At 42.2% G+C, this 15,219-nt stretch overlaps 1 protein-coding gene across 4 annotated transcripts in view; it reads left to right on the plus strand.

The window, feature by feature from the left end:
* The window catches only part of TMEM63A (transmembrane protein 63A), a 41,176-nt gene extending 25,957 nt beyond the window's left edge, over positions 1–15,219 (plus strand). For 2 of the 4 annotated variants that reach the window (XM_006016568.3, XM_025216264.1), the window contains 10 exons: positions 1,184–1,337; positions 2,109–2,215; positions 4,129–4,215; positions 4,556–4,618; positions 5,653–5,815; positions 6,685–6,790; positions 8,456–8,623; positions 11,863–11,978; positions 12,535–12,597; positions 13,718–15,219. In XM_006016568.3, the coding sequence (XP_006016630.1) occupies positions 1,184–1,337; positions 2,109–2,215; positions 4,129–4,215; positions 4,556–4,618; positions 5,653–5,815; positions 6,685–6,790; positions 8,456–8,623; positions 11,863–11,978; positions 12,535–12,597; positions 13,718–13,876 (1,186 nt within the window). In that variant the 3' untranslated portion in view covers positions 13,877–15,219. The remainder of the gene's footprint in view (positions 1–1,183; positions 1,338–2,108; positions 2,216–4,128; positions 4,216–4,555; positions 4,619–5,652; positions 5,816–6,684; positions 6,791–8,455; positions 8,624–11,862; positions 11,979–12,534; positions 12,598–13,717) is intronic. The other 2 variants (XM_025216252.1, XM_025216257.1) reach the window with 1 other exon arrangement.

A 15,219-nucleotide genomic window follows, 5' to 3' on the forward strand; every position in this document is an offset into this window, starting at 1 on the left:
ATTTCTATCTAAGTACTAGAATTTGACGGACTCTAAAAGCATTTTGAAGCTTAAAGGTGCCCTGTTAGATAACACACAATGTTAAGGTTTTGCCCTTTATGGTCATTAAACATCCCCTGTCTTGTCTTAAGAATTGTTACTGCAATGAGTTTTGTCAGAGTCCAGCTCTCAGAGTTGTTCTCCCTACCTAAAATCCCTCTTTTAGTTTCATTCACTTTCTGCTGTGACCTCCTGTGTAGCACTGCTGTTTAACAGACCATGGCTACGTTGAAGGTGGACAAAATGATCATTAGATGCCCAAAGTCTTTCGGAGTATGTTAGATTGGAGAAGGTGTGGCTTACCCCACTGTTCAAGCAAGGGACAACCATTTTTCTTTCCTACTTCAATTCCTTTACCATGTTGCCAGTTATTGCTTTGACACTCTTCACTTTTTTGCTGATGTCACATCAACTTTTTCTTTTGTTTAAAATGCCAACACTGGTTAGCCTGCAAAAGGTCTCCATCGTGACAAGAGGTAAGAACTGAAATGAAGTAAGACTGAAACCCCTTTATGCTCTCTTTCAATTCATGTTGTTGAATAGAAATAGTTAAGACGTTAAAGTCATTACCAGTTATCATTCTCTTTTCTCTAAGTATAAGTGTGAAAGTACCCAGGTACCTTAAAAACATACCTGGTCATTGCCCTCTGTATTTACCATGTATCTGCTCTTGAGATTCCCACTGAATGCTTAACAGTAGTTCAAATGTGAACATATCCCCTGTCTGCAATTGGACGTTCTGTTGCGAATCACTATGGAACTGACATTCAGTGGTGACAAACCTAGTTTAATATAACTTAAACTAGGGTGAGTTTGTCTGTTAAACAAGACTGAATATATTGTTAAGCAGAAAGCTTTGGTTTTAATTAGGTTCTAATTGCCTGAGATAAGCAAGAAAAAGAAAAAACAGTCTAAGAGTTACTCCAACACAGTTGCACTAACTTTTCATTTTGCTAATTAATGGCTAATGGCAGTTGGAACTCATTTAATTAATTTCTGGGAAGGTTTTGTTATGGCTCCTATGTCTATGAATATCTAGTTTTAAAAAAGAAGCACCATCTACCTGTCACTTGACAGATGGTATGTATCTACACCAACAAGATACTGACTACCTCTCTTTTTTTTTTGTCCTTTTTCTTAACAGGAAGAATTTTTCGGTGCATGGGCTAAAATGGTGGTTGAGATGGTTTTGTATTAATATGCTCCTTTTTATTGTGCTTTTTTTTCTGACTACACCTTCCATAATCATCTCCACCATGGACAAGTTCAATGTCACTAAACCTATTCGTTACCTTAATGTGAGTATTATTGCATCATATCAAAATGTTAGTAAACTGGTGGGAAAATATTACAGAAATCAGGCCTGCCCAATCTGTTAGTCAGACTCAACCATATTCTCATTCTTCACTAGTTTAAATGCCCAGCACAGGCTTAAACTGATGTAAAACATTACATTTTTGTTCTTTTAGTATTGTCCTGCTTCTTAATTGATATTGGCCTGAAATCAATTCATTTAAGGCTTTCCATGTTCATAAATTTTATTTTTTAATACAAAATGAAAATGTAATACCTTTAAACTTGTATAACAATGTTTTTTACATTTGAACTGGAAACATAATCTCAGATCTAAGCCCCTTTCGTATTTTTGGAAGTGAGGACTCGGATTTTAAACTCTGAAATGCAGGTCACGCTTACATTGTATCTACCAGATGGCTCCCAAACCAGTATGAGCATCCAATTCCAGTTCAGCTTCCACTGAAATTTCATACAACCTGTTTTTGTGAGAATTTGCCTCTAGCTTCCCCATGTCAACCTAACATTGTCATCAGGTGTTTACACTCCCTTGAAGAGGGAGAGGGCTTGTAATCTGGCCTGTTGAGATTGCATTGGAGTCTATCTTGGTATGTAATCTCAAACCCTATTTTCAGCCTTGAATATTGTTGTCCTGTGCCAGTTCTGAGACTAACAGTTTGGTTATCTATAAGAAAGTCAATCCCTGTCACTATTATTCTTCTACCACAATTGCATTGGAGTGTTTTCCGCCTGTTCTTCATGTTTTTATTTGCTAGGATCCAATTGTTAGTCAGTTCTTCCCAACAGTCCTCCTGTGGTCCTTTTCTGCTCTGCTACCAACAATGGTCTATTACTCAACGTTGCTGGAATCCCACTGGACAAAGTAAGCAACACATTTTCCTTCTTTTAGTTCTATCCTATAAAGCCAATTATTGGGGAAACTGGAAGATGTCTTGCATCTCATACAAAATAGATTCCCAGAGGATCTACTCTCCTCTGGATAAGGAAAAAGGACTAGTCTTATTTTTCTTTTTGAAGTACTTTATTGAGTGGTGCAGCCTAATAGGCCTCTTTGCTAGGCATTTGAGGGAATTACCTCTGTTTCATAGTTGATGACACAATAGGATAGTATCGTTATATGGTGTAGGGGGTTTTCTCCCGCATTAGGCAAAAAAATGTTTTAAATAAAGAAACTCAAGCTCAGATCCTCAAAGGGGCTTAGGCATGGCAACAATGAGGACAGTTGCTGCATTTGGCATTAGAGGGTCAACAAAATAAAGTGTATGAACAGTTCTGGGAACAGTACCCAGGACCTAGGACTCTGCTTCCTACCATTTGAGTGCTCTGTCACTTGACTGCAGCATCATTCTCCCTCTGGCTCTGAATCTTGCACTCTGGGCAGCAGTGGCCCATCTTCAATGAGATGTGGAGTTTTCCCATCTCAGCCCAATTTTATCACCAGGTGTTGTTCGTGCTTCTTTGAGGGATTGAAGATGTGGATTCAGCCCCCCATTGGGGTGAGGAGGTCATAGAACCCAGTTCTCTCACTTCCTGGGAAAGTGTTTTAACCACTAGCTAGTTACTTTAAAGGTGGGGTCCACCACCTCTCTCCTTCTAAATCTGTTTTTGAAAGTGTAAAAGGACATATGCATGGTTCTTGCTTTTGATGGAACTCTAATGGATATACTCATGTTGTGGCCCAACAGACTTCCTGATCTGCTTCATGTGCCCAGCAAAGCCCAGTTGGTGTTAACAATCTTATGTTTTAGATTTGCTCATAATGCTCACAGGCCCATGCACCAGTTCCAGCCCTGTTCATTGGATCCAGCCACAAAGCAAACCTGTGCAGCAGACTGAGCTGTGTTTATCCTGCCTTCAGGGCTCCCCATAGGTCTAGAAATAATGGTGGTGCGAGCATGATGGTAGCCTTAAGTGTTGCGATTCTAGAAGCTGAAGCAATTAACACTACCATCATTCCCCTGCCACCAAATTTGCAGACCCGTGGGAAGCCTTGTAGATAGGATAACATGGCCTCACAGCTGTACTTGGCCTATGGGCCACAGATTGAGCACCACTGAACAAGACTGTTCAGGTGAATAACTTTATTCCATGTGTTTAATGTGTTTAATATTGAGGTGGATCTCACCTAGCTGAACTAGGAGCTAGTAGTGATTGCGGGTACCATGTTTTCTTGCATATAACATGTACCTGAATATAATACGCACCCTGTTTTTGAAAGTTCCAAAGAAGAAGAATAAATCTTACCCTAGAAAACAGGTTAGTACCAGAGATCTGGGGTCTCCAGGGCTGGGGGCCACTCACTGTTCTGATCCTGCACACCAAGAGGTAAGGCCCAGTCTGGCACATGGCTGTCCAGAAATTTGGCGAGGGGGCCAGTAGGGGGCTGTGACAATTGATGAGCTGCAGCTATTAATGCTGCCACTGTTCTGCTCCTCTCTGCGCGCCCATAAAAAACATAAAAAATTTCAGAGCCATGGGGAGTCTTTTTCCTTGCATATAATGCAAACCCTAATTTTCTGCAGCTAGTTTTGGGGGAAAGGGTGTGGGCTATATGAGAGGAAAATATGGTATCTTCTCTGTTGCATGGGTTCCCTAGACTCCAGTGTTGTTTAGTTATTTTATGGATAACATATTGCATCCCAAAATAAATTAGTTTGTTTTCCAGAATGTTATATATGCTGTACTTATGGCAGGACTAGTGTAGATAGAAGAGGATTCTGTTTAGCAATAAAAGTCTTTCCTTAATAAGCCTTTTTTTTTTTTTTTTTTTGGTAGGTCTGGAGAAAACAGAATAGTAATGCATAAAGTCTACATTTTTTTGATCTTCATGGTGTTGATTCTGCCTTCTCTTGGGTTGACCAGGTAAAGATTGTGTTGAGGTTTGAATATTATATAATATGGCTCTGTCCTTAGAGTATGCTTGTCTCCATCCTGATGCTGTCTTCTGAAGCTAAAACTTTGAAACATAAGCATGAAATCAAACACTTCTGTGTGATGAGACTCCAAGTCTGGCTTCCCACTTTTGACCGCAGAGTGTTCAGTAACTACTATAATGGTTAGAGCAGAATACAGGTCACTCATTTAAAACCTGTGTTTGTTAGAACAGTTGGGTTCCTGCGTGCACATCTTTTGGGGTTTTTTTGCTTTAAAAAAAAACTGCTGAACTGTGGAGGGTAAGTAATGTTAACCATCTTTCTTTCAGTCTTGACTTCTTTTTCCGTTGGCTGTTTGACAGAGAATCAGCCGAATCTACAGTCAGATTAGAGTAAGTATTAATTACTTGTTGTTTTATTTTGCCAGCTAGCTTTCATGAGTGTGTTTGCATAGGGCTTCTTCACAAGCCATGTATCTGGGCTGTTCAACCTCTGAGCAGCTGGGGGCCACACACTGCACAGCCGCATACCTTGAGATCCACATACCACAGAGGCAGTGTTTTCACTGGGTCCCTTTCCACCAGTCTGCCTTCCCCAGGGACTATGGCTGGCTGCTGCAGAAGCAAGTGCAGTGGAGGAAGAAGCAGCCAAGTGGGAGGCTGCAGGCCGTATGTCCAACTGGTGGCCCCATGGGCCACCAGTTGGACAGCCCTGCCCTATATTATAGTGTAGAGATTCAGAATGAATGATGAGAAATGAATTCCTCTGAGATTATTTGGAGGGTTCATCCTGAGCCCAGGTCCCCTTTGCATTTGATAATGTACATAAATACAAAACAAAGAGATGGTTCCTGCCCCAAAGACCTTACAATCTTAGAACAGGACAAAATAGCAGGCCAAAGCAACACCAATTCAGAAGCACAAAGAAACACAAGAGATTGTGTTGGAAGCTGTTGCATAGAATTGGTACAAGTACCTTCTCTAGAACTGCAAGTATTTGGAAGCACTGTGAGGCTGGGACCGCTGCTGACACAAGCCATCCATAGTAGTATCATGCGGTGGGTTTTTTGCTTGCTTGTTTGTTTTTTAATTCTAACCAGCTTATTCCTGAAAGTACAAAGGTCAAAAGCCCTAAACCCTCTTAATTTTTCCCTGGACTTAGTACAACTGCAGATGCTCCTATTTCCATGGAATAGCACTTACAAAATATAACCTGGCTATTGCGTAGATAATTCAGCACTAAATTCGTGTAATTGAGTTCAGACTACCGAAGATCTTGCAGCCATCTTTGGTCAGGTGTCCAGTGTTTATTCCAAAAGGCAGATTTTTCTAAATGCAACCTGTTCTTATCATAAGCCCATCTTTTTTTTTCCCCCTCTGTCTGCTTGGCTGTTTGCATTCCATCCACTGATTCTGCTTCCTTGCAGATGTGTGTTCCTGCCTGACCAGGGAGCCTTCTTTGTGAACTATGTGATTGCCTCTGCTTTCATTGGCAATGGGATGGAGCTGCTGCGCTTACCTGGTCTCATCCTGTACACCATACGCATGATAATGGCCAGGTCCGCTGTTGAAAGGAAAAACATTAAACAGGTAGAAGGGTCTCTTCAGTCCAGGGTTGTTAAAAGCCTAATAAGCCTAAAAGATGATTAATCTTCACAAAAAAACCATGTGCACTTCCATTCTTTGCAGCTGTTAACAGCTACCTGGGATCATTCTTTTCAACTTTTATTTTGTTCAGACTTACAGGTTCATGTTGTCCTCTCTGCCCAGTGCAGTGTGGATGTATAGGGATCTGTGGAACATTATCACTAAAACTGGAGATGGATGCAGATCCAAATCTAGATTCTGAATGCCTCTGAGCTTCAGGAAGTTTATTATTTCCACCCCTCTTTTCTGTCCATATCTTGCTTTTTCACAAACAGCTTCTATTTTTGTAATACCTAAGCCCCTACAGTTGGTTTGTTTGTTTGTTTTTAAAATCTGGTTTGAGAATGAAAATGTATATCTTGAACCCTTTCTCTGATTAACAAAAGTCAGGCAGGGCTCATTGATTGGCCCTATGTGTGTACACATTTACAGTCACAGAAATGCGGGTCCTATAGTGTTTGTAACATCCTTAGGGTTCAACTAGAACTGCCATACAGCACAAAGTTTCGGCAGCAAAGGGACACTACACCTGTGGTTAGAATTAGCTTTTGCTAATTCATAGCCTGAATGCTTTTGAAGGAATTATCTCAAAGGAAGTGTCAATTTGCTGTATGTTTTTGTTCAAAGCACATCATATTCTACTTCTTGTGCATCTGTAATAGGGTTCCATGGAACCGTAAGTTGTTTTTTCAGGAAAATAACTGGTCTACTTGTTGTGAGGAAGGAATGAGGCATAAGCAGAGTTGTTGCCTTAGTAAATGTAACTCAATCTCTGAAATTCTAACATTTTGTGGTGGGTTTCTTTTTCCTAGCAACAAGCATTTGAGTATGAGTTTGGAGCAATGTATGCCTGGATGCTGTGTGTATTCACCGTCATCATGGCCTATAGCATCACCTGTCCCATTATTGTCCCATTTGGTAAGTTTGCTGTTGAGTTGTGCATACCATAGGAGGAAAAGGAGAGGTTTGAACTGAGCACATGACTAGTAGCCAAGAACTCCAGAGTTATCCCAGCCCTGATGCTGACTCCTCCCATGACTTTTGCTGTCTCTGACATACCTGACCAAGTAGCACTCATTTTCTGTTCTGCTTTATATAACATCTTTGGGCACCTATACACATGCTCCAATGTGTTCTGATTAATTGAGTCTTCTGGAGCATTCTAATCAGGACACTCCAGCATCCCTGTGTTTCAAAATGGCAGCAAGGGCGCTTTAAAGCTCATTTAATGAGCATTGGTTAATGCGCTCCTGCCACTGTTTTGAAACATGGGATGCTGAATACACGAGACGTGGGAATTTTTAATTAGATCGGCTCCTGAGAGCCACTCTAATTAAAATGCTTGCCCCACCCCAGAGCACGTGTAAAAATGCCCTTTGATTCTCAGAAAACCTCACAAACTTATAAAAGGGATCATTTATGCAACCACTTACATGTTGCCACTTTTACAGCAAATTTTTCAGATGTAAGCAGTACTGCACAACAGTTTGCTCTAGTATTCTTTCTTTCCTAATCTGAAGCTTCAGAGCGAGTTAAGCATAATGTAGTTACCCAAATTGGATTTTGACTAAAACTCTACAATTGATGCCTTTTTAGTAGGAAAAGTGCTGCACAATTTTTTTAAATATCATAATTAACTGATGTCTAGTTTTTACTACTTATTGCTAATCTGCTATTGTCAAAATGAGAGGTACTATATGTAGTGTTTTTAATTATAAGTGGTACCTATCACCTGCTGTAGGCATATGTCTCATGATGAATGTTGGAATATGTTCTTTTTGGGGCCAGATTCTGCACCAGATGCCACCCTGTGCTCTTTCACTGTAGCTGCAGAGCATATATATATGTTAACAACAAGAATAACTCAGTGTAGTTTCTTTGCTAACAAGTTCACTTACATGAGTTTGTCCTTCCTTTGAAGCATGTAGTCTTTACTTCATTTTTAATGCCCTATATCAGAAGTCAGCAATGTTTTCTGTGGGCAGGCCTAAATGACTCAGCTCAGTTCTGAGGCTGGTGGGCTTTAGAACCTAGTTGCCTCCACCACTTCTCCCTGGGGTAGCATTGGGAGAGCCCCCTCTGCTCGTGCCCTAGGCACCTGACTGAGGTACACTGTGGGCAGAGCCCCCACTGTCAAAGCTGCGGTTCTGCATCCTGGATCTAAGGACCAGATCTAGCCTATGAGCTGTAGGTTGCCAGTTCCTGCCCCAGGCAAATAGGTGGAAAGCTGATAGGAACCACACAAATCCATATCTGCACAATTATGTTGTTAGTGCAGGAAATAAAATGAACAGAAAAAATAAACCTGTTCCCTACATAGAGTTTGTGAAATAAACCTCAGATTGGTCAAATAACAAAGGTTATTGCTTAAATAAAAGCATAACAAAGACTTCCCATCTCTTTTTTAATCTGTCCCTGCTCTGCGATTGGGAGCATCTTGACTTGCGTAGGGTAAGAGAGTCAGCATCATTGATTTGAAATCTGATCCTTTGAAATAGTTTGATGCATCACATCTGCATGGTTCCCCTTCCAGTTTTACAAGCCTTTTATTAATCTGCCTTTGGCTTTTGTCCCCCCCTTCAGGCTTGATATATATACTGCTGAAGCACATGGTTGACCGCCACAATCTTTACTATGCATTTCTCCCTGCGAAGCTGGAGAAGAAGATCCACTTTGCAGCTGTGAATCAAGCCCTTGCGGCTCCAATCCTGTGTCTGTTCTGGCTCTTTTTTTTCTCGTTTTTGCGATTAGGTAAGGTGCGTCTTTCAGTGAATGGAGTTACTCGGTCTTGCATATGAAGCAAAGGGACCTGCAACCTGTCACTAAGTTCTCTAAAGTAATGAGAAGCTGTCTGAGTTTGCATTTTGTCAAATGGGAATAATAATGCTTCCCAAGGCTTACTGTGTGCAAAGTAGTTGGAGGTCTTCTGACGAGTGATAGAGGGCATGTCCACACATTCATTAATGCACCTTTGCTACGGCACATTCAATTTGGTACCTGTACTATGAGGTACTACATAAAGACACATTAACCCATGCTAATGCACAGTAGCAAAAGCAAACAGGTTTTTTGTTGTTGTTGGGTTTTTTTAGGGCTTTTGGGGGGTGGTTAGCTGTTTTGGGGAAGTTTCATGCATGGTAGGCTAATTCTACTGAGGACTTAGCACAGTTTTTTTGGCTGTGATACACTAATGTAGAATAGGCTACTGCGCATTACAGCGTATTGTGTAGACATGCCCAGAGTGAAGTAACACGTCAGTGTTAAGCTGTCTACACAAATCTTAGTATTACTTCATTTTATTGAGAAAATGGTCATCGTGCATTTTATCTAAATGTGTGGAGTCTGAGCCAGCTGATTTGGGCTGTAGAATGACACTGCAGAACTCCTAAATATTTAAAAAAAAAAAAAAAGGCAAGGATTTATGTAGGTTGGGAAAGACTTAGAGACAAGCTTTTAAATGCAGTCCTAGTGTTAAAACTACTGTATTCCACCAAGCTGGCCTCTGGTTTAAGCATGCCCAGCTCTGTTCTAAGCACTCAGTTGTGTCGTCTGACTCCCTCAGAGCAGAGCACAGCAAAGCTGTTGTCACTGTCTTGCAGATGTCTGTTAGACAAAACAACGTAACCAACCTCATCCATTGCAGCGCAGTCAGTGCCACAAGTTCCATGGAGCACGTTCTGCTGACATTGTTAAAGGCCTTGCTGCTGGGTAGCACGTTCCATAGCTGAGCCTCAGCCCCCATGCTCTGTGCTCCTTTGATACATTTTTTTTATCTTGGATCCCATTTATTTTACAGTGCCCTTAAACCTATGACAGCTGAGTATGCTATGGGTTATGGGCTTGACAGTGCTGCTGGGGTTTTGGCAGCTGGAGCTTCGTAGATTTCATAAACATTAGGGCTGGAAGGGGCCTTGGAGATCATCGAGTCCAGCCCCCTGCCCCAGGGGCAGGAAGTCAGCTAGGGTCATAGGATCCCTGCAAGAAAAACATCCACGTTTCTCTTGTACGCGATGGTTTGAGTTTCTTGTCTGTGATGCAGATTAGGGCTTTTGGTGCTGGGACAGAGATGCTGGACTTTTTTTTTTTTTCTTTTCCCTTTCATCTCTTCAGACAAGGGTGGATCCTGGGGTGGGAAGGAAAGAGCTTGTCAGTCCCTACCATCCCTTGGTACCTCACAGTATTCTGCCCTAGTCTCTATCACTACACCACTGATGGCAAATAAGCAGGTTGGTTTGATCTAACATACCTACAGTGAAAAAGAAAATGTTGAAGACTATCATCTGACTTCAGTGTTAGTTCCCCACTGAGATGAAATGGGAGTACTTTACACTCTGAGCTGCTTCTAGGTGCTCTCTGCATTTTGGGCAGGTGTTACAGCATTGCCTCATTTTGCACCCTCTTTCATATTTTGAGAGCCATCTTCACACCTATATGGGTTAGTGGATTCACAGCTTTTACGTCAAAGCAGAGGTGCTGGAGCATCTGGTTTAAAACAAAACAAAAACCAGAAACAAACCCTTCCTCCCAAGCTTGCAGTTGCACATTAATTCACATGGCCCTATAATTCAGTTACACTGAAAGCTCTTGGTATAATGGAAATTAAGTCTCTATGATGTTATCTTTGGTTCTGTGTCTACTGCACGGGACATAAAACCTCGTGTTTGTCCTAGCATTTAGCAATGGCATTTGGAGGCTGGATTACCAGGAATCCCCTGGGGGCCCAGCATAGGCTTGTCTGACGCATGATCTGTAGTGCTTTGACCATGCCAGAGGCCACACAGGGCTGAGAGTCAGGAGAGGTTTGAGCTGCCACTGGATCTTTGGGCAAAAAGAATTTGGGTACAACAGTGTAAAAATGCTTTAATTTCTGAGACTTAACTGTTCAGTCATAGATTTATGCAGCTCATTGACTATGCGTTTTAAAACCAAACGCCTCAGCGTAGCTGCAAAATGTTGTGATGACGTTCCAATTTCCTTGTCTAGACCAGCGGTACTTCCCAGGTCTTGCATGTGACATTCCTACTTAAAAATACGGCCTGGAATGAAGTTTGATTATTTTTTGCAGCAGCACTGCATTGTTGACTCCTATTCAGTTTGTGCTTCACCATAACCACCCAGTCCTGTTATGCCAGACAGTTGCCTCACCTTTTATTCCCCATTTTGTATTTGTTCATTCGATTCCTCCTCCGTCAGCTTACCACTTTGCACTTATTTTTATTAGCTTTCATCTTGTAGATTCTGGCCCACTCCAGGTTTTTATCCAGACTTTCTGAAGGTCCTGTCCTCTGGCAGGCTTGCAGCCCCTCCCAGCTTGGCACCTTTCACAAATGTTCTAGCTGTACTTTGTTTCATCATCCAAGTTATCAGTGAAAATAATGAATTGGTCCAGGGCAGATGCCAAGGGTGGAATCTGTGGTTAATTCATGATTTAAATTTAGGAGTCTCAGTCCCTAACCTGGCAATAGCTGTGTGCGCAACTTCTACAGCTTCTTGAGTGATCTGTAGAACTGCCCAACAATTGTTGTGGATAACTAAGGCAAAAAGCAGACAACCAATTTAATTCCTAGCTGATTGTCGTGGGTTTTGACCCCTGTCTCATCAGTCTGGGACAGTTGTTTACATGTGCAGCTTGAGTATCAGTTAACTCCAACTAGCCTTAGTTGTCATGGAGCAATGTTATTGGATACTCCACGGGTGCTTAGAGTGGGACAGTGAGCTTGTACTCTGTAGGATCCCAGGATAAAAGTCTTTGTGCTGCGGTAAGCTGGTCTGTTTCATTAACCAGCATCAAAGGTAGCTTTGTCCAATACTATAGGAGAAATATGAGTATCTGAGGGCTATGGGAGATCACAGAGAAGGGTCTCAGTGGTTAAGAGCAGTAAGCGTTCTTTGGCTGGGTTCCCCCCCCCCCCACTCTAATATATTCTTTTATTTGTCAGGGTTTTTTTGCCTTGTCTGATTTGTTTGGTTTGTTTGTTTGTTTATTTTAGGTTTTAAAGCACCCACAACTATGTTCACATTCCTAGTTGTCAGCATCACCATTGTTGTCTGCTTAGCTTACACCTGTTTTGGTTGCTTCAAGTATCTGAGCCCTCTGAATTACAAGGTAAATGGTACTGAATTTTAGTGACGATAAGCAGCCAGCAGCCCTGGCCAGTTTCACGCTGCACAGTCTGTTCCCTCTGGAGCCAAAGGCAAAACTTCCATTTATGTCAGTGGCAGCTGGGTCAGCCCACAAGGGTTCACTCCTGTAATGTGCTGAGGAGGTTCTGGATTGAGAAAGGTACTTTTGCATATTGAAAATGTCACAGGGTGGCGGGGAGAGGAGTTCAAAGCCCAAGGTGATTGTGTGGGAGGCAGGTACAAGGGGGAGGGTTGAGAGAAGCATCTGCAATAATAGAGTTTGTTATAACTTTATAAGTGGGTTTTGTGCTTAACATACACTCCAGTAACCTGCTACTGCATGTAGATTTACAACCAGTTCTGTGTGCACAGAGGTAGTTAACCATGTTACCCTGAAATCCAGCAGAAGCTAGGGAAGGGTGCATCTTAGACACTAGCCTGTTAGTTTTTCCCACCCTACCTTCTACCAAACCATTCTTTATGACACTGATTTACCAATTTGACATTTCCCTTCCTCCCACCCCCTTTCCTGCCTTCAGATAGAAGAAGTGTCAGGTGGAAGAGGAAGTGACACTGACAAAGGAGAAGCTCCAAGACATTCTGTAAGTCCTTAACAAAAAAATAGTAGTTTTTCTTACCTTCCCTTGAAAAATGAATTCCTAACCCTGCCAGGCAAAGGGCTTGGGTAGGACATTACTAGTCTGAATGGTGTGGGAGTGCAGGTATTAACTCACTTAAGAACAAGGTAATCAAAACAATGCGCTTGTCCAGTGTGTTTGAATGTGGTGATGTAGCAACACCACCTAGACCAGTGGTCTCCAAACTTTTTAAATAGGATATCACCTTTTGGCATTTAAAAGCAACCCAAGATCTATTGTGCACTGCCTCCCCCCCCACTCCCTCACCATCCAGCAGGTAAGTCCGGGGGGAGGCAGAGGGAGAAAAAATTATTTGGGGGCATGCCTCCCCAGCAGCTAAGTCCCACCCAGCTGGGGCCCCACTTAACTTATCCCTGTTCCTGCCTCTGCAGCATTGTCCCTCAACACAGGGGCATCAATCTAGCCCCTGCCCCTTCCTTCCCCCATGGACTGACCTGCTGGGCTGAGGTGTGCACATGCATGCTCCTGGGCACTCGGCCCCCTACCCCAGCCTTGGATCGACTCCAAGAGGCTCCAAGATCTACTGGTGGATTGAGATCCACTGGTTGGTGACAACTGGCCTAGAATGATGTTTTAGCAATAGGTGCAATACTGTATTTTTAAATAGATTCTTCTTTTGGTACCTATCTATGATGTGTTCCAATTCGCTGCACTTTTACACCATGCACTGTGTGATTGGCTGCCTTTGAATGCTGTCTATCCCGTCACATTGCGTGGGGACAAAGAGGGAGTTGTGACATGCGTAGCAGAATGTAAATGCTACATCACCAAAAATGGCCATAGCATTTCGATTTGTATATTGAGCATTTCTGTACTGCCCATGTGAATGTGGGTAGAAATCTTGGTGCGTAACGGCATGCTGTTTGACATGCATACACAATTGAGTTTTGCACTAAAATATTTCTTCCAGGGTTCAGAGAGATGTAGGTGTTTAGGTGAGGCAGGAAGAGATGCAAAGATAAAGAGGGATGATGATAGGAAGAGATTTGAAATGCAGCAAAGTATTCCAGTGTTATAAAGTTATGTGATGGAGTAATAAAATCCCAAACATGTACCATTTTAGATGTACGTCCCGCGGGTCCTGCTTCATCGCCCTACGGAAAGGACAACACTAGCTCAGACTGAGCACCAGTCATATGGCACCATGGGAGCAAAGGGTACCCAAGCAGATGACTCTGTTACGTATTCAGTGGAACCTGCCAGGGTCCTGGAAAAGGCATAGAAGCCTTTCTGGTCATCTCCAGGACTAACACAAGGTGGAGCACTTGGTCCTGCTTTAAAAGAGCTAATCCCCCAAGCATTCTGAACTGCACGTTGTGCCTGAAGGAGAGGTACGGAAATAATTCAGTGTGTGATCTGCAGCTGTGCTTGGAGATTAAAGAGCAGCCGCTTTGGGATTGATTATTTTCTAAGCCGTCTACCGTTGTGAATGGGATGAGATGAGAGAGGCAGCCCTCAGGGACTTTTCCTTTGCATTTACTGTTTAATCACTTACCTTATGGAGATCTTTCACACTTCACATAGATAACAGGTCAGTGGAGCAATTGCAACGCCCTGATTGCATGCGTCTTCTCTTTACTCAAAATGACTCTCCTTGAATTTTAACCAACCTCAAATATTTATTAATCACTAGGAACTGATAGATCTTGAGACTGTCAGTTTGGATGGAGAAAACAGCGCATATTACCATACTGGCAAGAGCCAGGAAGACAACCTGTGGTACAGTGTTGTCTCTTCTATCGCCCAAGGTATCCAGTCTAGACATGAACACCCTAATTTTCTGAAAGAGACAAGGGCTTTACATTCACTAGCAAAGTGCACAGTACCAAACCCAAGGGGCTGGTGTGAATAAGATACTGCTTTCATATAACTTTTATATATTTTTGCAGGGGATGTAGTTACTTACTTTCTGGTCACTTGTTGAGGGGCCTTCCACAATGAACATTCACCTGCCAACAATAAAGGATGTAAACATTTTATCTTTTTTTTTTTTTTTTTTTTTAAATCTTGGGTTAAGATGACAAATCTTTGTACTTCCTTACTAAGTGCCAGTTGTACAAGCTGTAAGATACTATGTGGTATTTTAAATTATGTAGTAGGTCCCAATCTATCCCAAAGCAACATTGTGTCAAACTGTAACTAAGCAATAATCACAAGCAATAAAACACTGAGTTCAAAGAGGGGTTCCATAACTGGGTTTTATGGACCATCTTTCTTTGCATATTTAAAATACTTCATCTTATGCCAACTTGGACCCCAAGGAAGACGGACAAGTCATTAAAAAAATGTCAATTAGGACCAAATGTGCAAGGTACTGTTTGAATGCTAAGAGAGCAAGTGCTCTTGACTCTCCCCAGCAGTTAGTCTTGTTTGATGTCTGTATAGAAACTCCTTTTATTCTCTTGTTTCTCTACTTGGCTGGCTGTCCATCACATGACTGCAAGCTCCTCATGCTGGGACTCTGTTCTTGAGTGTCTGTAAAGCAACCGGCACCTGTAGCATGCTACAACAAACCAGTAAATAAAGGTGTTTAGTGGTTTGCAGAATTGGTCCTGAATTCCCAGG

The sequence above is a fragment of the Alligator sinensis genome, unplaced genomic scaffold, assembly GCF_000455745.1.
Source record: "Alligator sinensis unplaced genomic scaffold, ASM45574v1 scaffold138_1, whole genome shotgun sequence".
In the NCBI taxonomy this organism is placed as follows: domain Eukaryota; kingdom Metazoa; phylum Chordata; order Crocodylia; family Alligatoridae; genus Alligator; species Alligator sinensis.